Source organism: Oncorhynchus tshawytscha, linkage group LG12 (genome assembly GCF_018296145.1).
Source record: "Oncorhynchus tshawytscha isolate Ot180627B linkage group LG12, Otsh_v2.0, whole genome shotgun sequence".
NCBI lineage: Eukaryota > Metazoa > Chordata > Actinopteri > Salmoniformes > Salmonidae > Oncorhynchus > Oncorhynchus tshawytscha.
Genome location: NC_056440.1, coordinates 65,267,372 through 65,290,451, shown reverse-complemented (window position 1 = coordinate 65,290,451; position 23,080 = coordinate 65,267,372). Strand labels below are relative to the sequence as shown.

The window sequence follows — 23,080 nt, the reverse complement described above, 5'->3', positions numbered from 1 at the left end:
AAGTTTTTTAAACTCTGCATTTACAAGTTGGCTCACCAATAGGATATTATTTCGGAACCAATATTCTAAAAACAAATAAGTATGTTTACACAATATATCCCGATTATTCCATATATAATATCTGTGTGGAGAAAAATTATGCTTATAAATTAAAGACCATGACAAGAAAACCTGGGGATGAAAAGCACAGCACACTGGAACTTTGTCAATATTATAATTGTTAACATGCACTACAGACTTGATCTACGTACTTGGGTTATCAGTGACATCAGAGATGTTTAAGGATGTGACGATGTTACCTTCTCTGAAATCTCGGGAAACTGAAGGCTGTCCATTTCCTCCCCATTGATAGCTGTGTGTTTGTGCTTAGGTGGTGTAACAGAAACTATCCTATATCATTTTCATACAAGTTTTTATTAGTTTCAGTTTAGTTCTACAGACCCTCGGTTTGAAAAAACACAAATTATGTTTTTGTTCACCGTCGTAAAGTTTTCCCGTTGACATCGAGCTCGGGTAGATGCCTGTATAAATTGTCGCACAAATGGAAATGGTGCCCAGCGAAGAGAACCAGCTCGTACCGAAAGAGGTGAGATTATCATAGCCAGTTACAGAACGGGTTTCTGGCAACAACGGGCCTTTAGTAATCATCCTTATCACAGTCAATGATACAATCAACTTTTTAGTTAGTACAGAAAATTAGTTGGTGGCATTATCTACTGACGCGTAAAACCGCAATGACAGAGCTGGCTAACTAACGTTAGCTTTCAGCTAGCTAGTTAGAAAAGATTGCTAGCATGCTAACCATAGCTAGCTAACGTTACTGTAGCTTTAACCCCGACTGTTTCGCTCAAAACGGCGTAGGGACGTAACTAGGAAGCTATGGTGGACAAGAGGTAGCCAGCTAGCTACATGGAAAATAAATCAATTGTAGAGTAATAATGCAAGGTTTTTTTTAGTTGACTAGCTTGCTAATAATGTCGTTAGCAGCAGCTCAAAGCAATGTCTAACGTTAAATTGTAGTTGGCTAGCTTGTCAAAGCAAAGGCAAACTAACCAGCTGGACGGTGTCGTTGTCGATGACTAGCTAGTTTCAGATCGGGTAAACAAAAAAGTCCTTGTTCCAGGTAACGTTAGCTAGCGAGAGCTAGCCAGTTGGCTATCTATTTTTTTCTAAGCATCAGTCTCACATGACATTTTGGTTTCATACTTAACGTTAACTATTTGATATATCGTGTACACAAAATGTGCTATTAGCTAGCTGTGCTAATGTTAATGTTAAGTGTAACTTAACTAGCTAGTAAGTAATGGTCCAATACCCTCAGTACCCTATAATTAGGTCTAACTGTTGACAATCTAAACGTTTTTATGACACTGTCAGTACCTCCTTATTAACATTTCATAGGGTTGTTTGTGTCCACAATTTCCACACGAAGATTTATTGTAGCTAATCCGGCCACAGTCTTGCCCGAGTTTGCTGAAATATAGTGCCAAGGGCTGTAGACGGTGAACTGCCTGCTTTCATTGCAATCAGAAATAATTACATTGTCTTTTGACATATTGTGTTAATCGCTTTCCAACCTTATGTAAATGGTACTAGAATGACAATTTAAATCTTATATTAATTTAGAAATGTGTATCTAGCTAAGAAATAATATAATGGCAGATCAAGGATAAAGACAAGGAGTGTTGCGCCTCTGTTTAGGCTGGTATTAGGGCTGAGACTGGAATGTTGGCCTCAATAGGATAATACATCTCCTTAAAATGGAATTGACTAGTTTTAATCTGCTCTGGACAGCCGTGCTCAATAATCAAGTGTTCCCAGTGCTGAAGGTCCAAACCGTTGTGCTGCTGTGCTCAGCGAAGCCTTGATCAGTCCTCTCTCCATCCCCTAATCACACAGCTGAAACCATTATTTCAGCTCTATGCAGGGCTCACTGCTCTCCATGGCCAAACTCTGATGACAATCTCCAACCCTATACACATCGCTGCCTGGGCCAATGTCACTCTGCATTTGAGCATGGCTAGGCCTCATATTTCAGTGGATGTCTTGTGTAAAATAATGGAGAATCGTCTTTGTTATCCATTAACCAAGCAAGAGAACGATTCTTTCATTTCTGTCTCAATTTGAACTGGAACAGGTTAGGTGACACAGCTTTTTTGACAGCACCAAAACTCAGTTTAAAGGTCTTGTTATTGTCCAACCAATGAAGGCAATAGTCATTATTTGAAGCAGTAGCTTCACAACATATCCACTCCTGCCTACTGTTAAGTTGTCCAGAGGGAACTGGTTGGTTTAAACTTTGTAGAGCCACCTGCTAGCTGCTGTTAAAGCGCTTGACAGAAGTTGTGTGCAGTGGGATGAGTCAGCGGGGTGGAGAGTGTTTTCTACCTCTGAGGTTAGACTTAGTCCTCAAAATCTGGCATTGAGCATAGGCACACCTGCTGTTGTATTGTTATACAATTGTTCCGGTTTCCTCAAGTAAAGCAAGGTATGCAAGTCAAATATTTAATTCTCGGTAAGTTGTGTAGGCTAGCTTCAAACACTCATAGAATTTCCTCTGTGCTGGTGGTGGCCTTAGCCCTTGCGCAGGCCTGTTGCGTGAGCAGACTTTCCTAGGAGGTAACAGGATGTTAATACTGTGTAAGGGCTATTCTATTTACTAGAGGTCGACCAATTAATCTGAATGGCCGATTAATTAGGGCCGAGTTCAAGTTTTCATAACAATCGGAAATCAGTATTTTTGGGCGCCGATTTATATATTAAAAAAAAGAGATGTATACCTTTTATTTAACTAGGCAAATCAGTTAAGAACACATTCTTATTTTCAATGACAGCCTAGGAACGGTGGGTTAACTGCCTTGTTCATTGGCAGAACGACAGATTTTCACCTTGTCAGCCCGGGGGATATAATTTTGCAACCTTACTTTAACTAGTCCAATGCAATAATGACCTGCCTCTCTCTCGTTGCACTCCACAAGGAGACTGCCTTTTACGCGAATGCAGTAATCCAAGGTAAGTTGCTAGCTAGCATTAAACTTATCTTATAAAAAACAATAAATCATAATCACTAGTTAACTACACATGGTTGATATTACTAGATATTATCTAGCGTGTCCTGCGTTGTATATAATCTAACTGAGCATTCAAGTATCTGACTGAGCGGTGGTAGGCAGAAGCAGGCGCGTAAGCATTCATTCAAACAGCACTTACGTGCGCTTTGACAGCAGCTCTTTGTTGTGCGTCAAGCATTTGCGCTGTTTATGACTTCAAGCCAATCAACTCCCGAGATGAGGCTGGTGTAACTGAAGTGAAATGTCTAGCTAGTTAGCGCATGCTAACTAGTGGGACGGAAGCTATACTGTTACACTGGCAATACTAAAATGCCTATAAGAACATCCAATAGTCAAAGGTTAATGAAATACAAATGAAATAGAAGGAAATAGTCCTATATTTCCTATAACTACAACCTAAAACTTCTTACCTGGGAATATTGACTCATGTTAAAAGGAACCACCAGCTTTCATATGTTCTCATCTTCTGAGCAAGGAACTGAAACGTTAGTTTTCTTACATAGCACATATTGCACTTTTACCTCTCCAACATTTTGTTTTTGCATTATTTAAACCAAATTGGACATGTTTCATTATTTACTTGAGGCTAAATTGATTTTATTGATGTATTATATTAAGTTAAAATAAGTGTTCATTTAGTATTGTTGTAATTGTCATTATTAAAACAAACAAAAATCGGCCGAGTAATCGGTATCAGCTTTTTGGTCCTCCAATAATTGGTATTGGCGTTGAAAAATCATAATCGGTCTACCTCTAGTATTTACGTTCATTGTCATGTTTGTTTTTTCCTTGAGATTTTATAAAAATGTTAGTTTCAGACCTTTCATAACTATACTAGGGACATTTTATCTTCTTTCCCCGAAAGTATGTCTACAGTTTGTCAGATGTGCAAATGCATGTTAATGCAATGTAATTCCCATGGCAACTCATGTTAGGCCTAAATGTTCTTTTGAAAACCAAATCCCCAAGCAGGTTAACAAGCCCACTCTTGCTTTCCCTTTATGCAATGTACACAGTTCCCGAGAAACAACATGCATAGAAAAGTTTCAGTATCTGTTTCAGGAAGAGTCATTAGCCCTCAGGTGCTACTGTGAAACCAGGAAGTAAAGAGACACTTTTCCCTCCCAGACTCTTCTTGATTGAAGAAAAAATGTGATCTTACAGACTGGAGTGACATGAAAATGAGACTGAAAATTACAGGCTGAAGTTATACTGAAATTCTGTGTTTTCTGCCAGCTAGTGACTATAGACCAGGTTGTTCTCTCACCCTCTGAAGGCTCTTCAATAAAGTTAGTATTTCTGTAGGCCTACTGATGCTGGGTGTTAGATTGCTGTTATTTGCCCTATTGGCAGGAAAATGTTTTTCGGTGTCACCTGACTGGCTTAACAACAGAAATCCAGACTAATAACTCTGGTTGTAGTTAAGTAATAATTCCTCTGTTTGTCATTTAGCCTAGATTCTCGTATCTGTTCTGTGTAGTGCATTTGTGTCTGTGCTCTATAGCACCTACGGCTGCATGTCAGCACCTTGCAACATTATCTGTGATAAAAATACCCCTAATCTTATAATTCACTCGTGTTGACATCTGCGGCTTGTTTGTAGCATCGGCCGGGACATATTTTGCCAAGATCACCAGCTTTACATAGTTAGTAGTTCTGTCTGTTTGATTTTAATAATACCTACAGTATTAGTGGTGGTGTTTAGAAGTTAATTGAAAGCGTGCCATTCCCAGTTATATAGTCTGAGCCGGTGTGCTTGTGGATACATAGAGAAACTCTAGCATGTTGCATAACTGTTTCACTTCTCGGTAACAGCTGTTTGCACTGTTTTAATCTGTGTTTAACACCCCTCCTCCCCATGTGTCATTAGGCTATGTTTTGGAGTTGCAGGCAGAGTATTTTCGATGAGATGAAGAAGAGGTTTTCTCAGGTAGTTCCTCCTAGCGGAGTGGATAGTCTAACTGTGTGCAGCTTACTGTGTGGGGTTTGCTGACGACTGCATGGAGCATCAGGTTTTGCTGTCCTGAATGTTTGGCCAACCTACTGGTCACTGTGCCTAGACCGTAACAAAATAGTAACTTTTAGAATTGAGGGCCAGTTTTGTTAACCCAAATGGCGGTAACACCAGCCCAACATGACACACATGTAGTTTAAATAAACAGACCATAGGCATTTTTGTTTGGGGGATGACTCATGTCAATTCTTTAGGAAAATACAAAAGGTTCTTCGATTAGGGAAACATTTGTCAAATGCTAACGCACCACACTCATGGACTATCATTGTGGACAGTTAAATAAAGGTCACAATAAGCACTGACCATGTAATGGTGCTGATAGACCTTTTAAGCATGTGTTATTGCATGAGCCTCACTGAAAGTTGTTTTGGTCACACTTAGTCACACAAACACCACTATGTCTTAGACAGGTTTCTCTTGTCATTCCTGGAAGGCCTGCTTTGGGGAAAATAGTATGATACACTGTAGTGGACATTGTAATCATAACAAATGTTGACTTCACTAGATTAGCTGAATAACTAGCCCATCATAAATAACATGGACAAAGCCAGACTGAATAGAAACAATGAGGTCTATAGGTTGCGATGGTGTGAGGCTCTCTCTAGACATGCAGATGGTAAACCAGGCTCAAATCTTGATCTATCATGCATGTTATGATTTTTGGTCAATTTAATAATGTACTGTCATCCCGTCCCTTGAGTTACTTAACCAGATATTTTCAGTTTCCTTACTGATGACACATTCCTTATGGAGGAATGTTTGGCCCTATGATAGTTTGGAAGCATGGCTCTGTTCCTGTCTCTGTAATGTTCCTCCCTCTCTAGGTTTGGGCTATTTTAATCTGCATCTTCCAAGAATGTAATGCAACGTGAGGTCCACACCGTAGGTCATATAATAGTAATCCTGCATTGCACCACCCGCCTGCTCTAGTTTCTTGTCTGGTGTTCGTTCGCCTGTTATGATGACATTCACGTGTGAGTATGAGAATGCCCTACCCACTGACTGTAGTCAAATCTCTCGGCTCCCTGAATGCATGCAAATAACCTGGTGACAACATTTTTGTTTTAATATTTTGTCATGAAGTAGAACACTGAATGGAGAGGTGTGTGCTCTGCACTCAAGGTGTTTGTATGTGTCCTGTATCCTACAGATAGAGAATGCGGCGGAGGAGCCCAGAGTGCTGTGCATAGTCCAGGACACTACCAGTGCTAAGACAGTCAACGAGAGGCTCACCCTCAACTTGCCAGCCTCCACCACCCTTCCCAAACTCTTCGAGGATGTGGCCCACAAGGCGGGCTATGTGAACGGCACCTTTGACCTGGCATGGCGCAAGACAGGGGACATGGTGAGTCTGTGTCCTACGACATCCTTATGATCCCAGGTCCCTTTATTGGATCCTGGTGGTGGGGTGGGGGGCTTACGTACTTGTGTAGTCCTCAAATGTCCGTCGTTGTTTGCTCCTCCTCCGCACATGGCTATACTGTCTACTGTATGTCAGCTGTTCAACTGAGCTGCACTCACTGACCAACGGCTTGAAATAGTGTCGTTTGGATCCTCCCCATAGTGTGTAAATAGCTTTATGTACGCCAGTCTTTCTTTCCTGTCCCTGAAGTAATCTGAAGCTGGAGCTATCTCACAAGAGTAGGTCAGTGGATTAAGCTCTCTTTCCGCTGCTGGCTTCTCCCCCCTCCCTCTTCTACAGCCAACATTACATGACAAAACACTGCTGCTTCATAGCATGCTCCACAAATTGGTCCTAAAAGCTCATCTTTTGAATGATCATGGTGAGGATTCTCCTTATGAATTCAATGGGAACCTCTGATTGACAGGTTGATTAGGTTGTATTGTGGGGAAACTACTGACATTTTTCAATCTCAAATCCTAGTTTTATTTTGTTTGCGTCTGCTGTTTTCTCATGTTCAGACCTGCCTGTCCAAACTGAAGGGTGTTTTTTCTCTTTTTCTGATCTCCCGCAGGGTTCGCTGGATCCCAGCAGTGAGATGTCCCTCACTGAGTTCGGGTTTGAGCCCGGGAAGAGGAACTTCCTCCAACTCACAGACAAGGACGGAGAACAGCCTCAGATTGCATCGGTGAGTGAGTGGGAAGATGAGAGTTAATGGTTAATATGAATACCAGCATGCCTAGGGCATTCCCCTGGAGGAGGGATTGACATGCAGCTCATTCTTGGTAGACTAGTGGTAGCTATGAGCTGAAGCTTAATTCTCCTTTGTGTAGGATGAGTCGGGGACAGCGGGCAGCAGCGGTCTGGATGACAGCTCCCAGGAGCGCTTCATCGGCCCTCTACCCAGAGACTGCACGGTGGGCTGCAGCAGTGACTACAGCAGCCCCAGCTACTCCTACTCCTCCATCCTCAACAAGTCTGACACAGGTACACCCTTTCTGTCAACAGCATATTCTTGACCTCACTTCCTGTTTACGTAACCCCACCCCACCCTGACAGCTCACTTCATGAAGCAGATGCTAAGCTACAGGACTGTTTTGCTAGCACAGACGGGAATATGTTCCGGGATTCCTCCACTGGCATTGAGGAGTACACCATGTCTGGCTGGCTTCATCAACTTGCTTCATTAGTAAGTACATTGATGTCATCCCCACAGTGACTATGTACATACCCCAACCAGAAGCCATGGATTACAGGCAGCATCTACACGGAGCTTAAGGGTAGAGCTGCTGCTTTCAAGGAGCGAGACTATAACCTGGAAGCTCCCGCTATGCCCTTCGACGAACCATCAAACAGGCAAAGCATCAAAACAGGACTAAGATTGAATCCTACTACACCGGCTCCAACACTCATTGGCTGTGGCAGGGCTTGCAAACTATTACAGACTACAAAGAGAAGCACAGCCGCAAGCTGCCCCGTGACACAAGCCTACCAGACGAGCTAAATTACTTCTATGCTCGCTTCAAGGCAAGTAACACTGAAAAATGCATGAGACCATCAGTTGTTCCGGATGACTGTGATCACGCTCTCTGTAGCTGATGTAAGACCTTCAAACAGGTCAACGTTCACAAGGCCAGACGGATTAACAGCACATGTACTCTGAGCATCCGCTGACCAACTGGCAAGTGTCTTCACTGACATTTTCAACCTGTCCCTGACTGAGTCTGTAATACCAACATGTTTCAAGCAAACCACCAATGTCCCTATGCCCAAGAACACTAAGGTAACCTGCCTAAATGACTACCGACCCGTAGCGCTCATATCTGTAGCCATGACGTTCTTTGAAAGGCTGGTTATGGCTCACATCAACACCATTATCCCAGAAACCCTAGACCCAGTCCAATTTGCGTACTGCCCCAACAGATCCACAGATGATGCAATCTCTATTGCACTCCACTGTTCTTTCCCACCTGGACAAAAGGAACACCTATGTGAGAATGCTGTTAATTGACTACAGCGCAGCATTCAACACCATAGTGCCCTCAAAGCTCATCACTATGCTAAGGACCCTGGAACTAAACACCTCCATCTGCAACTGGATCCTGGACTTCCTGACAGGCCGCCCCCAGGTGGTAAGGGTAGGTAACAACATCCACCACGCTGATTCTCAACACAGGGGCCCCTCAGGGGTGTGTGCTCAGTCCCCTCCTGTATTCTTGTTCACTCATGACTGCATGATCAAGCACGACTCCAACACCAAGTTTGCTGATGACACAACAGTGGCCTGATCACCGACAACGATGAGACCGCCTATAGGGAGGAGGCCAGACCTGGCCGTGTGGTGCCAGGACAACCTCTCCCTCAACGTGATCAAGACAAAGGAGATGATTGTGGACTACAGGACAAGGAGGACCGAGCACGCCCCCCGTTCTCATCGATGGAGCAGGTTGAGAGCTTCAAGTTCCTTGGCATCCACATCACCAACAAACTATCATGTTCCGAACATACCAAGACAGTTGTGAAGGGGGCACGACAAAACCTGTACCCCCTCAGGAGACTGAAAAGATTTGGCATGGGTCTTCAGATCCTCAAAAGGTTCTATAGCTGCACCATCGAGAGCATCCTGACTGGTTGCATTACTGCCTGGTATGGTAATTGCTTGGCCTCCGACCGCAAGGCACTAGAGAATAGTGCGTACAGCCCAGTAAGTCACTGGGGCCAAGCTTCCTGCCATCCAGGACCTCTATACCAGGCTGTGTCAGAGGAAGGCCCTAAAAAATTCAAAGACAAAGACTCCAGCCACCCTACTCATAGACTGTTCTCTCTGCTACCGCACGGCAAGCGGTACCAGCACGCCAAGTCTATTTCCAAAACAGCTTCTACCCACAAGCCGTAAGACTCCTGAACAGCTAATCAAATGGCTACCCGGACTGTTTGCATTGCCCCCCCCTTTACGCTGCTGCTACTCTCGGTTTATTATCTATGCGTAGTTTAACTTACCTACATGTTCATATTACCTCAACTAACCGGTGCCCCCGCACATTGACTCTGTACCGGTACCCCTGTATATAGCCGCGCTATTATTATTTTACTGCTGATCTTTAATTATTTGTTACTTAGATTTTTTTTTACTTCACACTTATTTTTTCTTAACTGCATTGTTGGTTAAAGGCTTGTAAGTAAGCATTTCACTGTATTCGGCGCATGTGACAAATTACATTTGATTTTGATTTCATGTCTCTCCCCCTCTGCAGGATATGTGGGTTTGGTTAATCAGGCCATGACCTGCTATTTGAACAGCCTTCTACAAACACTGTTTATGACCCCGGAGTTCAGAAATGCACTGTACAAGTAAGTACCTGTTCTCGTGAAGCTCTTTGTATTGTTCTACTAAGCAACTGTATGTAATGAAGAGCTTTGTCCTAAAACTATTTTCTACTTGTCCACTGTTCCCTCCAGCTGGGAGTTTGAGGAGTCGGAGGAAGACCCGGTTACCAGCATCCCTTACCAGCTACAGAGGCTGTTTTTGCTGCTGCAGACCAGTAAGAAGAGGGCCATCGAGACCACCGACGTGACCCGCAGCTTCGGCTGGGACAGCAGCGAAGGTGGGCTGTCACACTGCTACATCTAGGTAGCCTCCCTGTAACCAAGGGGAGCCCAGGCTCAACCTCTTCTGATGTTTTGATAAAGGAACTGGAAGAGTGTGGGGGAAGGGGTGCTTTGTTTGTTTTGTCACAGTTCACTGTGTCTTAACTGGTCCGTGTGTGTTTGTCTGTCTCTTCTGTGGTGTCTGCGTATCTATGTTTTCAGCCTGGCAGCAGCATGACGTCCAGGAGCTGTGTAGGGTCATGTTTGATGCCTTGGAGCAGAAATGGAAGCAGACAGAGCAGGTATGAAAGAAAATTGAACCCTGCCACTTGTCTGACAACACTAATCCAGGGAACCAATGCGGGCCTCCCCCAAGCCCAGAACAAAGGGCCTTCTGTGGGAAGGTGAGAAAGAGCCAGTAAGGCTGAGGGTTAGCGTTTTCTGATCTCAGGAGTTTGGTATGAACCGTAAACACTTAATTCACTGTGGATAGAAGCACTAGGCTCCTACACGTGAGCTCCTGTGTTTAGCTGTATTTGTAAAGAATGCTCTGCATTATCAGTCGTTAATCAAAGTCCCATTTTGATTTTTGCTATATTTGTGTCCCCAGCAGCAGTTTTCTCCACTTACGGTACTTATTTGAACTTCTATTATTGTCTTCAACTGTTTGTTTGATTTTATTTGTCATTTAAAAAATTACATGTACACATTACATGCATACAGAAAACATGAACGGGATTGCACAATAAATTCAGATTTATTTCTGCTGTGGTCCCTATTCTTTTGGGTTGTTGACATACACAGAGTGTACAAAACATGAATGCCTTCCTAATATTAAGTTGCACCCCCTTTCACCCTCCGAACAGCCTCAACTTGTCGAGGCTTGGTTTCTAAGGTGTCAAAATCGTTCCACATTGATGCTGGCCCATGTTGATGCCAATGCTTCCCACAGTTGTGAAGTTGGCTGGATGTCCTTTGGGTGGTGGACCATTCTTATTACACATAAGAAACTGTTGAGTGTGAAACTGCTTTGCAGTCCTTGCCACAAATCGGTGCGCCTGGCACCTACTACCGTACCCCATTCCAAGGCACTTACTTTTCTCTTGCCTATTCACCCTCTGAATGTCACACACAATCCATGTCTCGACATAAAAATCCCTCTCTTACCTGTCTCCTCCCTTTCATCTACACTGATTTGAGTGGATTTAACAGATGACGTCAATAAGGGATCATAGCTTCCACCTGGTCAGGGAAAGAGCAGATGTTCATAATGTTTTGCACACTCAGGGTAGATTAGTTACATATTCCAACTATATACAGACATGAAAATGTTTCTACTTTTCAATCAGCTAGCTTTTACATTCTATATAAATTAGGTTATTGTTGCTATGGTTTGTTTTACTCCACAGCACCGCAATATAAGAAAGGGTTCTTAGATATACTCTTAAATTTAAAATGGTGAGGGTCTCTGGCGCAGGTATTATGCTGGTGGACATCTCTAAATAAACATAATTGGATAGGTATGTGAGGGCTGAGACAGTGATAATTCTGTGGACCTTACCGGACTAGTTCAATTAACATTTATTTTTACACAGATAGCCACCCTAGCTGCTTAAAATGCTGGACCTCCAGATAAGTTCAAGGGCCGGGGGAGTTAAAATACAATTCTTACAAGCTTGTTTTAGCTGGTCTGTGGCTTATTCTTTAAAATCAAAAGTTTTTAAATCTTAAATTGTTGTTTAGATGTTTGTGGCTGCTGAGCACACTTTTTTTATTTTTTATGTTTTCACCTTTATTTAACCAGGTAGGCTAGTTGAGAACAAGTTCTCATTTGCAACTGCGACCTGGCCAAGATAAAGCATAGCAGTGTGAACAGACAACAGGGTTACACATGGAGTAAACAATTAACAAGTCAATAACACAGTAGGAAAAAAAGAGGGGCTATATACATTGTGTGCAAAAGGCATGAGGAGGTAGTTGAATAATTAAAATTTTGCAGATTAAAATGAGTAAGTGATCAGATGGTCATGTACAGGTAGAGATATTGGTGTGCAAAATAGCAGAAAAGTAAATATAAACAGTATGGGGATGAGGTAGGTCAAATTGGGTGGGCTAATCAGTGACACTGAACTAGCTTGCCTGCCAGACTCTTCAGGGTGTAAATATCAAGCCATTTAGAGGTCTGAGCTAGGAATTATATTTTGGGGTTTATTTTTGTTAAACATAATCTCACAGGTCAGGTACCTATCAAATTAATACCCAAGGTGATGTTTTTTGGTCTAACCTCTGAGTTGCCCACTTTGACACTGAAACCAGGGGACCTTGCAAGCATTACTCTAGAACTAAATAAGCCATTTAGTAATATTGAATAACTCCGCTCTAAGGATCTCTTCTACTGAGACTTTGTTCTTTTGGGACACCAATTGAGCAGAGTCATCCGTGTACAAAAACAATTTACGAGTAGGCTGATTTTCATATTAATGTGCAGTGAACCAAGTACACTACCCTGCGGGACTCCACAGCTAATCTCCTCTTGCATTAGACCGTTTTCCATTAACATCCAACACTTGGACCAATTGGTCTCTACCTGTTAAATAGGGTCTTACCCAGTTAATGAGCCTGCTGTTGCAATCACATATTAAGTGAAATGTGTTGACTCTTTGAGAGGAGCCGAGTCATTGTCTTTGGGGGGTGTTAGAGTTTAGGGAGTTTACATTATTATGAAGCTGGCATAGAGTTGTGAGTAGTAGGTTCAGTGTGAGCAGTGAAGTGCGTATTTCACAATTCTGAGAGATCCATGTGTGCGAGTGTTGTGACTGCTTGGGCCTGACTCCCTCGTGTTGTGTCCCCCCCTCAGGCTGACCTGATTAACCAGCTGTACCAGGGGAAGCTGAAGGACTATGTGCGCTGTCTGGAGTGTGGCTATGAGAGCTGGAGGATCGACACCTACCTGGACATCCCTCTGGTCATCAGACCATTTGGGGCCAGCCAGGCTTATGGCAGTGTGGTGTGTGTCTCTCTGCCACCATCTCTTATGTCTCTGCCCTTCTTCATGACTATAGAAGTATTAATCCAAGTGTGTGAAGAGATCAAAGAAATTATGGTCATTTATGTATTCACTGCGCAGACACTGAAGTCCAGACCGTGCTGTATGCTCCTGCATTTTCCTAAGACAGTGTAATTTGATGTAAATGTGGTCAGACCTGTTACTGATACAGTGCCTTTGTGACTCACTGAAACAGGAGGAGGCTCTGCAGGCCTTCGTCCAGCCAGAGACTCTGGACGGGGCCAACCAGTACTTCTGTGAGCGCTGCAAGAAAAAATGTGATGCCCGAAAGGTGGGTATACAGACTAGTGATCTGGTTGATGTTAAGACCACACTTCCCTTTGGGTCATGGGAGAACTGATGGGGGGGGGGGAGTGAAGGTGGTCACTGGTCTGCCCAGGCAATTTGTGTTCTGACCCATCAGTGTTCTGGCCCTTTGCCCTCCCTCCACAGGGGCTGAGATTTCTGCACTTTCCCTACCTGCTGACTCTGCAGCTGAAGCGTTTTGACTTTGACTACACCACTATGCACCGCATCAAACTCAACGACCGCATGTCCTTCCCTGAGGAGCTGGACATGAGTCCCTTCATCGACGTGGAGGACGAGGTGAGACACACCAGCACAGTGTGGCCTCCTATGTGTTATACTCTAGATAGAATAATGAGGCATGGGGTGCGGTGGAATAGTGCCAGCCTTTCAGGTCCACTCAAATTAGGTTTTCGATTATGTTTCATGTATTAGTAATTTCCATGAAGTCATCATTAATTCATGAGTGTAACTGATACCTGAACTCTGTCTGCTTTCTCTCTCTTTCCATCCCGCTCTTTGTTTTTGATCAATGCCTGCTCTCATAGAAATCTCCTCAAACGGAGAGCTGCACTGACAGCGGGGCAGAGAATGAAGGCAGTTGCCACAGCGACCAGATGAGCAACGACTTCTCGGCGGACGACGGTGTGGATGAGGGCATCTGCCTGGACAGCGCCAGCAGTACTGAGAGGGTCCTGAAGCCAAAGGTACCCAGCCTCAACACTATGTAATACCACACAAACCGTCCTTACACTCTTGCACCTGTACTCCCTGTGTCTTATAGCCCATCCTGGTCTGTTTGCATGTAGTGCAATCTGCTGTCATTGGATTTAATTGTTAGCCAATTGTCTCTCCTGTCCCTGTCTCTTCTCCAGAGTTCATTGACCTTTGAGCTGTTCTCGGTCATGGTGCATTCGGGCAGCGCTGCAGGTGGCCACTACTATGCCTGCATTAAGTCCTTCAGCGATGGCCAGTGGTACAGTTTCAACGACCAGCACGTCAGCAAGGTTATTCTCAGTCTTCAAATAACTTATCTTTACTATACATGTAATACTAGACAAAACAACTCAACACAGGTTGCATCAACATAACTCCTCGACCTATGCTTTAAATACACTTAAGAAATCGACGCCTGTCATTGTAACTGACAGTTGTCAGAAACACAGCGGTGGTGGTCCAGTGTGTTGATGTGTGTGTGTGTGTGTGTGTGTGTGTGTGTGTGTCCTTCTATAGATCACCCAGGAAGACATCAGGAAAACGTATGGAGGGTCCTCTGGGAGCAGAGGCTATTACTCCAGTGCCTTTGCCAGGTCAGTGGAGCTCCTGTCTCTCAGTCACTCTCTGGATTGATCTGAAATCAATATGTCCCTGAACACATCTCACTCCCATGCCTGGCTCTCCCATCTCACAATATCATTCTATGTACCTACTAATGCATGCCTACATAGCCAGAACATTACCAGCATCTGTTCACTTCCCACTCCACACACCGCAATGTTCAATACCAGAGGAAGCTTTAATGGGGATGAACTGGTGCTTGTTTACTCAGAGCCCTACATTTTATTGAAGTCTCCCTGGGAGAAAAACAAGAGGGTGATTATTCAGGCTAGGACAAAGCCCTGTTGATAACTGAGCTTTTATGTAATGCACTGTTCTTTCATGTGTTTGGAAAGGAAGATGGAACTCTATTTGGCTACTCATTTTCCTTTTCTCCACTTGCATTTAATAAGATGTTTTTCTGTTCCAACAGCTCTACGAATGCATATATGCTGATTTATAGGTTGAAAGACCCCTCAAGGAATGCAAGTAAGGGAAACATATTGAACCAAGTCTAGTTCCATAATCAAGTTTGCTTTTAAATGTCTAAAATGACTATTCATCTGTATAAAGTTCAATATATATAACCATCCTAGAAGGTTACACTTTTCTAGTCTCGCTCAATGACTTGGACCCCCAGTTAGTTATGGTGATCTCTTGACTGATGGGCCGTGTTGTTACCACTGCAGAGTATCTGGATTGTGATGACTTCCCTGAGCACATAAAGCATCTGGTCCAGAGGGAGAAGGAGTCTGAGGAGCAGGAGAAAAGACAGAGGGAGATTGAGCGCAATACCTGCAAGGTACATCCTCCTCCTGTGGACTTTCCCATGGGCAACGGTGTCGGTCATTTGACTGAATGTTCTGTTTTTCACAGGGGTTGTATTGTTGTTAATTGCTCTGTATTTCTCTGTCAGATCAAGCTGTTCTGCATGCATCCGGTGAAGATGATGGCTATGATGGAGAACAAGCTGGAAGTGCACAAGGACAAGACGCTCAGAGAGGCAACAGAGATGGCCTACAAGGTATGTCAGAGTGGAAGCTAAACGCGGAGGAAAGCATTGAAAGCTAATCTCACTCAGCAGCTGCAGTTCATACCAGCCAGCGGTCGGTGTCAGAATAGAGAGAGGTCCTAGGATAGACATAGTTCTAAGAACAAAAGGGGGGTTACAATGACCAAGAGAAGCTTCAAAACATTATCTTATGTGTCTATTAGCAATTGGACGTGTTTGTGTGTGTCTTTGGCCACTCATTCTGCCCCCTAGCTCATGGAACTGGATGGGGTGGTCCCGCTGGACTGCTGTCGCCTGGTCAAGTACGATGAGTTCCATGAGTACCTGGAGCGCTCGTACGAGGGTGAGGAGGACACCCCCATGGGGCTGCTGCTGGGCGGGGTCAAGTCCTCCTACATGTTTGACCTGCTGCTGGAGACGCGCAGACCAGAGCAAGTCTTCCAGCCATACAAACCCGGAGGTCAGTAAAAAACACATTCAATACTTTAAATATAATACTTTAACTAGCAACTCTTTTAGCCTTTTCGGAAATGAGTTGTGTGTGTGTGTGTGTGTGTGTGTGTGTGTGTGTTGGTGTGTATCTGTAGAGGTGATGGTGAAGGTTCACGTGGTGGATCTGAAGACTGACACTGTTGCCCCTCCCGTCAGCATCAGGGCCTACCTAAACCAGTCAATCACTGAGTTCAAGCAGCTCATTGCACAGGTAAGTTAGTTCAGACACTCCTCTTTAATTCTTCCTTTCTATCTAATCCAGCCTGATACAGTCCACACTTGTAAGACCATGAAATCTGCCCGTATTTGTTTTGGGATCTGTGGTGAAGTATCTCTCCACTGTGTGTGTATTGTTTGTTGAAAGGCCACAGAGCTCTCAGCTGAAACCATGCGTGTGGTCCTGGAGCGCTGCTATAATGACCTTCGGCTTCTCTACGTGCCCAACAAGACATTGAAAGCAGAGGGTTTCTTCAGGAGCAACAAGGTCACACTCTACTTTATTATTGTCCTTTCCAGCTTGTCTGCTGTGTTAATGTTGTGTATGTGTAAACATAATTTTTCAGCAGTGCTTTGATCGCAGATGTAACACAAACCTAATTTGTCCATTATCTGGTTTCTCTTAGGTTTTTGTGGAAAGCTCTGAATCCCCAGATCACCAGGTCACTTTCACTGATTCCCTCTTGTGGAAACTGCTGGATCGCCATGGGAACACAATCCGCCTGTTTGTCTCGCTCCCTGTGCAATCCCCCGGCACCAACAGAACTATTTGCCAAAAAGTGGGCGGCGATCCTGAGGAGTGCTCTGAGGGGTCAAAGGGCAACAGGAATTCTGTAGAGACCATCTTGGAGGAGAGCACAGAGAAGCTGAAGAACCTGTCCCTCCAGCCGCAGCAGGGCACCAGTGACAGCCAGAAGAGCTCAGACACCAGCGACTTCGAACAGATCGAGTCCCCCTCACCTTCTCAGGAACCAGACTCCTCCTCCGTATCTGCTGTCGTTGCAGTCGACACCCGAGAGCTGGAGATCCGGGTGGCCAGCGGCGGGGGGGCCTACTCCGACCCGGAAACCCAGTTCCCTGGGGAGGAGCGCTCGGACTCTGAGGTGAACAACGATCGCAGCACGAGCTCAGTGGACAGTGACATCCTGAGCTCCAGCCACAGCAGTGACACGCTGTGCAACGCCGACAGCGGCCCCATCCAGCTGGCCAATGGCCTGGACTCACACAGCATCACCAGCAGCCGCCGCTCCAAGGCCAATGAGGGCAAGAAGGAGACGTGGGACACAGCCGAGGAGGACAGTGGCACGGACAGCGAGTATGATGAGAACGGGAAGAGCAAGGCGGAATCCTATTACCTCTACTTCAGAGCAGAACCATATGCACAGGAGGACGGCTCTGGGGAAGGAGGCCAGAAATGTACGTCTTCTAAATCTATTTACAAATGCAGGTCTTTGATTCTAATCTTGTTTAGTCTGTCCTAACATTTTTTGATTGTTTAGTTTGTGGGAACTGTAGAATTGTTGTTTTTTTTACCCTTTTTCTGTGGAATAAGTGTGGGTTGATCATACTATGAATTTAATAACTTTTTTACAGCACCATTTTGATTTGAATGAAACCTTCCATACATGTTTTCCCATGTTAGAAGTGGTCAGAAAGTGCTCAAAGATGACCAATTTTTCATACCCCATCACGAGACAACCATGCATGTGTGCATGTCTGTGGTATGTGTGTACACGTGCTTGTGAGAAAGGGGGAGATTGCTGTAAAATGACTCTCTCCAATCTCCATTAAGACAGCTTGTATTGCATATTATGTATACTACGATACAGAAACGGCTGTAGTTCACAAACAACAAGGAGTTGAATCATATATTTGGGCTTAGAACAAGTCAGATAACAATACTATATGCTTTTAAACAATTTAATTCCGAAATGCATTTCAAAATGCATATGCTGAAGTCATTTTAAAGTATGATAAGAGAATAACAATACTAAAATGTCATTATGGCCTGTCTGAGACACTTGTGCTAACTGTGTTGACACCAAATTTCATGCATTTACACAAACCAGAATTTCTGGCACATTTTTGATATCGTACTAAATATAGTACATGGATGTGAATGGGTTAATTTAAGATAAGCACTCATGTCAGTTATCTGACAGAGCAACACCTCGAGGGTTAAGAAACACTGGTTTAGATGCTGTTAGAACAAAATCCACATGTAGTATTTAATATACTGTTATATGATTAGTTTGTTCCAACTAATTGAAACGTATGTTTTGGTGCTGTTTGCCTGTCAGGTGTACTGGTCCACGTGGATAAGAGGATAACTCTGTCAGCGTTCAAACAGAACCTGGAGCCTTTCGTGGGGGTCACCTCTACCCAGTTCAAGGTGTTCCGCGTCTACGCCAACAACCAGGAGTTTGAGAGTGTACGGCTCAACGAGACCCTCTCCTCCTTCTCTGACGACAACAAGGTCCGTAGCGTCTCACTATCTGCCCCTTTCAAAACATTACTTTTTTCAAAAGATAATGGTGTTTTTTTACAAACAATCTTATCCATGACGCTCCTCTTGGTCTTCTTACAGATAACCATTCGATTAGGCAGAGCACTGAAGAAGGGCGAGTATCGGGTGAAAGTGTACCAGCTACTAGTGAATGATGCAGAGGTAAGGACCGGGATGAGCTGATGTTTCTTCACACACACAAGAAGTTATTCGGTGTTGTGCAATTTCCTCACATAACAGCAGTCTGTAGGTGTGTCACTGATGGATTTGTCACCAGGGTGTATTATGTGACAGTTGTATATGTCATTGTGTTTCATGCTTAAGTGTGTGTGTGTCTCTCCTCCCCAGCCCTGTAAGTTCCTCGTAGACACAGTGTTTGCTAAGGGCATGACTGTGAAACAGTCCAAAGAGGAGCTAATGCCTCAGCTGAAAGACCAATGCAAGCTGGACCTCAACATCGACAAGTGGGTTCCACCTTACACACTTAAAAACATGTACAGTCAAGTAACTCTAATCTGCATATCTAAGATGATCTATATACACAATCCAATGCACACATCCGACTATACATCAAATATTATACACTTGAATCCTTTACCTACATATTTTCTTCTGAAAACATTTGTTGACTGTAAAAGGTACCACAGGTGTCTTCGTGGTGATACAATTAGAATGTCAAAGTCTTTAGTCATTTAGAAGATGCTCTTAACCCCAATTGCTCCTGTAAGTTTCTCTGGATGAATGCCTTGCTCAAAGGTACACCGACAGATTTTTCACCTAGTCCGCTCGGGGATTCAAACCAGCGTCCTTTCGGTTACTGGCCAAACGCTCTTAACCGCTAGGCTACCTGCTGCAGATCCTCTCACTTCAAAGTATTATGGGTGCCTTTGTTCTCTTATGGATGGGTACTGTGAGTGACCTTTTTAAAGCACTGACTCACAGCTGATGCTTATTGATAAGAAGTGTTGTTGAATCCTAATTGTATGTGTATGTGGGGTCAGGTTCCGTCTCAGGAAGAAGACGTGGAAGAACCCAGGGACAGTGTTTCTGGACTACCACGTCTACGAGGAGGACATCAACATCTCCAGTAACTGGGAGGTTTTTTTGGAGGTTCTAGATGGTAATACTGGTTTGCTATTGTTTCGACTACTCTCTTCAGAACCATTTGTAAATCGCCTCATGGTCATCATAGCCTGAAAAGAGACAAACTTATTCTAAAATATATTACTGCTTTATATCAAACGCCTATATTAGGTCACGTAAAAAATGGCTTTAGAGGAAGCTTTAACAATTACTTCTGTAAAAGGAAAAGCCCTGTAGAACTGAATTGTCTCATCTGAATGAGTATCACTTGTGCGTACAATTGGCCTAGCGTCGTCCGGGTTAGGGAGGGCTTGGTCGGTAGGGATGTCCTTGTCTCATCACGCATCAGCGACTCCTGTGGCGGTCCGGGCGCCCTCCCTAACCAAGGTTGCCAGGTGCACGGTGTTTCCTCTGACACATTGGTGCGGCTGGCTTCCGGGTTGGAAGCGCGCTGTGTTTAAGAAGCAGCGCGGCTAGGTTGGGTTGTGTATCGGAGGACGCATGACTTTCAACCTTCGTCTCTCCCGAGCCCGTACGGGAGTTGTAGCGATGAGACAAGATAGTAGCTACTACAACAATTGGACACCATGAAATTGGGGAGGAGGAAAAAAGGGCGGAAATTTTGAAAAAGGGGGGAGAAGAGTATCACTTGTGAGAGAGAGAAAGAGAGGCAGACCGAGACAGTGGGTGTGTGCTCGCTCAGCCATCCCCAACCCTCCCCTCCTGCCCCTTTCCAGGACCGGAGAAGATGAAGTCCATGTCCCAGCTGGCTGTGCTGACCCGCCGCTGGACCCCCGCCCAGATGAAGCTGGAGCCCTTCCAGGAAGTGGTTCTGGAGAGCAGCAGTGTGGAGGAACTCAAGGAAAAGGTGTGTGTATTCACGTCCTGAATGTGGTGCCAGGCCTTGTACACTGATGCACATGTCTGAGGCCACAGACACGCTGGCTTACAAGGCAGCACTGTGGGATTGTCTTACCCACTAAGTGCTGCTCCCAGCAACATCACTGGGTCTGATGCACCACATAGGAGTAGTGAGATGCACTGTAACTTTTCACATCGCAGTATATAACATCAGCCTCTAGACTTTTGAGATTCATAAGTTGCAAGGTAAATTATAGGGCATACTAAATGGATATTAAAAGGCCATTTGTGACATCAATTCTCTCTCTCCAGCTCAGTGAAATAAGTGGTGTTCCTCTTGAAAACCTGGAGTTTGCCAAGGTAGGTAAAACTGTTTTTGATGCTGTTAGGATTTACTTTTACTCTTGCGCTGTTTCACTCTACTTAATTTCCTGAAATGTTTCCCAATTTACTGACTGGTGTCCTGATTGTCTCCTGCAGGGGCGAGGAACATTTCCTTGTGATATCTCGGTATTGGAGATCCATCAGGATCTGGACTGGAACCCTAAAGTGTCCACTCTGAATGTGTGGCCTCTGTACATCTGTGATGATGGCGCTGTGGTCTTCTACAGGTAAACCCATCATACTCTGCCATACTGGAACAGGGCCCTTTGCCATTTCAAATGAGTAGGTGTTGTGACATGACAATGGGATGTTCAGGAAAATTGCAGATATTTTGTTTAATATAGGTATATTCTCCAGAAAATCTCAGCTTGTGCTCTGGGGTTTCAGGGACAGCACAGAGGAGCCTATGGAACAGTCTGAAGACGAACGCAATGAGCTGATGAAGAAGGAGAGCAGCCGGCTGCTGAAGACTGGCCACCGGGTCAGTTACTCACCTCGTAAGGAGAAGGCCCTTAAGATCTACCTGGATGGGGGCCCGGTCAAGGACCCGGGGCAGGACTGAGGCCCGTCCCAGTTAGCTGGTTGGCCTGCCTGCCTGCCGCAGTGTAGCTTCGCCCGGCCAAGGGACCCTGTCTGGGGTGGGGCCCCACATTGACTCGACGACGTCACCAGATCAGTGCGGCTCACACACCATCTCTCGTCCTCCCATCTGGGCTCTAGGGGAAAGAGTGGCTCAGAAATCATATTGTGCACTATAGTTTATTGTACTGTGAAGTTTAAAGGGAAGTGCAAAAGCTATTCAATAAAAAAATACTATACAGACAAATCAATTTAACGAAAATGTTCCAGACATGGTGCACGATCAGAGTAGAGCTGTGTAGGCCAGAGGAAAAGACATGTCTGTCAGTTTCCTCTCCTTCTCCGCAACACTTTCTTTCTCCTCATCTCCCTCTTGCACTTGGGTTTCTCGCTCTCCCTCTGTTAGACAGACTAGCGATAGAGCCTACCCGACCCATCTGTGAACATGTACCTGGTTCAAATTCTCCACATCTGATGTTTCACCAGGCTAGAGCGATGCTCGTCCCACCCACCCACTTTAGAGACTGAGTATAAAGCCAAGAGTATCTACGACAACAAACTCACTTTGTCTTCTTCCAGTTTCTTTGTCTTCTTTAATCCAAACTGCAGTTTTTTTAATCATCTTTGGCAAATCGATACGTAGTTCACACAACATTTAATGACCTGTCTTCTCTGAATCTATAAAGTGGTAATTTTTGATTTGCTGACGTGGAGGGTTTCTGCTGTTTTCTCAGAATGCCACAGTGTACATCACTGTGGAAACTCCTCTTACTGTTGCTCCACCCCCTACGCTTTATAGGAGCTTAGCCTCACTTCCTCCTGATTCACTGATACGTGTTAGTCCTCCAATTACCAAGGAAATGGCAACTAGACCACCATGTAGACTATGTTAAGGAGCTCATCATTTTGTTCAATGTAAATTATTTTGATGTTGTTGTGAGCGACCTCTGGCACACATTAAAAACATTTTGTCTGTATTTAACCTTATGTTAATTTAGAAACCTGTTTATTTCTGCACGATGTGAAAGTGTGCGTGTCTGTCGAGGCCACGTGCATGCTGATTGCTTGAGGGGCGGGAGCCCTCAGTGGTTTTGGGAGATGGTTGGGTGGTGGTTGTGGCAATGTATACCTGCTGCTGCTTCTCAGACTGAGACCAGAGGGCATAGACCTTACTGGACCAGCTGACTGGGTATCCACGCTGCAGGGCCCAGCAGAGCTCCTCTGGGCTTCTAATGCTGCCTGCCACAAGCTGTTCACAGTAGAAATGCCAATAAAATAATTTGTTTCTTTGTTTTGAGTTTTAAATCTTGTGTGAACAGATTTTAGAATTGAAATTAAAATGTTTGTTTTTTTCATAACTGCAGTATTCTGTTATTGTAAATTAAATATTTTGAATCCCCACTTTACCAATTCTGCATTTAT

At 44.4% G+C, this 23,080-nt stretch overlaps 1 protein-coding gene across 5 annotated transcripts; it reads left to right on the top strand.

Moving 5' to 3' along the window:
• The first annotated feature begins 314 nt into the window (after nucleotides 1-314).
• usp47 (ubiquitin specific peptidase 47) lies at nucleotides 315-23,064 on the top strand. Of its 5 annotated transcripts, none has more exons than XM_024440198.2 (30): nucleotides 315-586; nucleotides 4,942-5,001; nucleotides 6,236-6,430; nucleotides 7,062-7,175; nucleotides 7,321-7,474; nucleotides 9,742-9,838; nucleotides 9,947-10,092; nucleotides 10,298-10,377; nucleotides 10,689-10,706; nucleotides 12,933-13,082; nucleotides 13,318-13,413; nucleotides 13,575-13,727; nucleotides 13,976-14,134; nucleotides 14,303-14,434; nucleotides 14,661-14,737; nucleotides 15,178-15,233; nucleotides 15,434-15,546; nucleotides 15,661-15,768; nucleotides 16,009-16,216; nucleotides 16,344-16,459; nucleotides 16,613-16,732; nucleotides 16,872-17,661; nucleotides 18,546-18,721; nucleotides 18,833-18,913; nucleotides 19,100-19,215; nucleotides 19,753-19,871; nucleotides 20,572-20,702; nucleotides 21,008-21,055; nucleotides 21,176-21,306; nucleotides 21,467-23,064. In XM_024440198.2, the coding sequence occupies exons 1-30, from the start codon at nucleotides 542-544 to the stop codon at nucleotides 21,639-21,641; spliced, it is 4,164 nt and encodes a 1,387-aa protein (XP_024295966.1). In that variant the 5' UTR covers nucleotides 315-541; the 3' UTR covers nucleotides 21,642-23,064. The 5 variants fall into 5 exon arrangements, with proteins under 5 accessions (XP_024295966.1, XP_024295965.1, XP_024295968.1 ...); XM_024440197.2 differs by having other exon boundaries at nucleotides 10,686-10,706; XM_024440200.2 differs by lacking the exon at nucleotides 4,942-5,001 and having other exon boundaries at nucleotides 316-586; nucleotides 10,686-10,706.
• Nucleotides 23,065-23,080: the final 16 nt, after the last annotated feature.

Coding starts and splice junctions, on each gene's coding strand:
- usp47 (XM_024440197.2), top strand. CDS start 542: ATGGAAATGGTGCCCAGCGAAGAGAACCAGCTCGTACCGAAAGAG. Junction 19,872..20,571: donor TTTTTTGGAGGTTCTAGATG/GTAATACTGGTT, acceptor GCCCCTTTCCAG/GACCGGAGAAGATGAAGTCC. Junction 21,307..21,466: donor GGCGCTGTGGTCTTCTACAG/GTAAACCCATCA, acceptor CTGGGGTTTCAG/GGACAGCACAGAGGAGCCTA.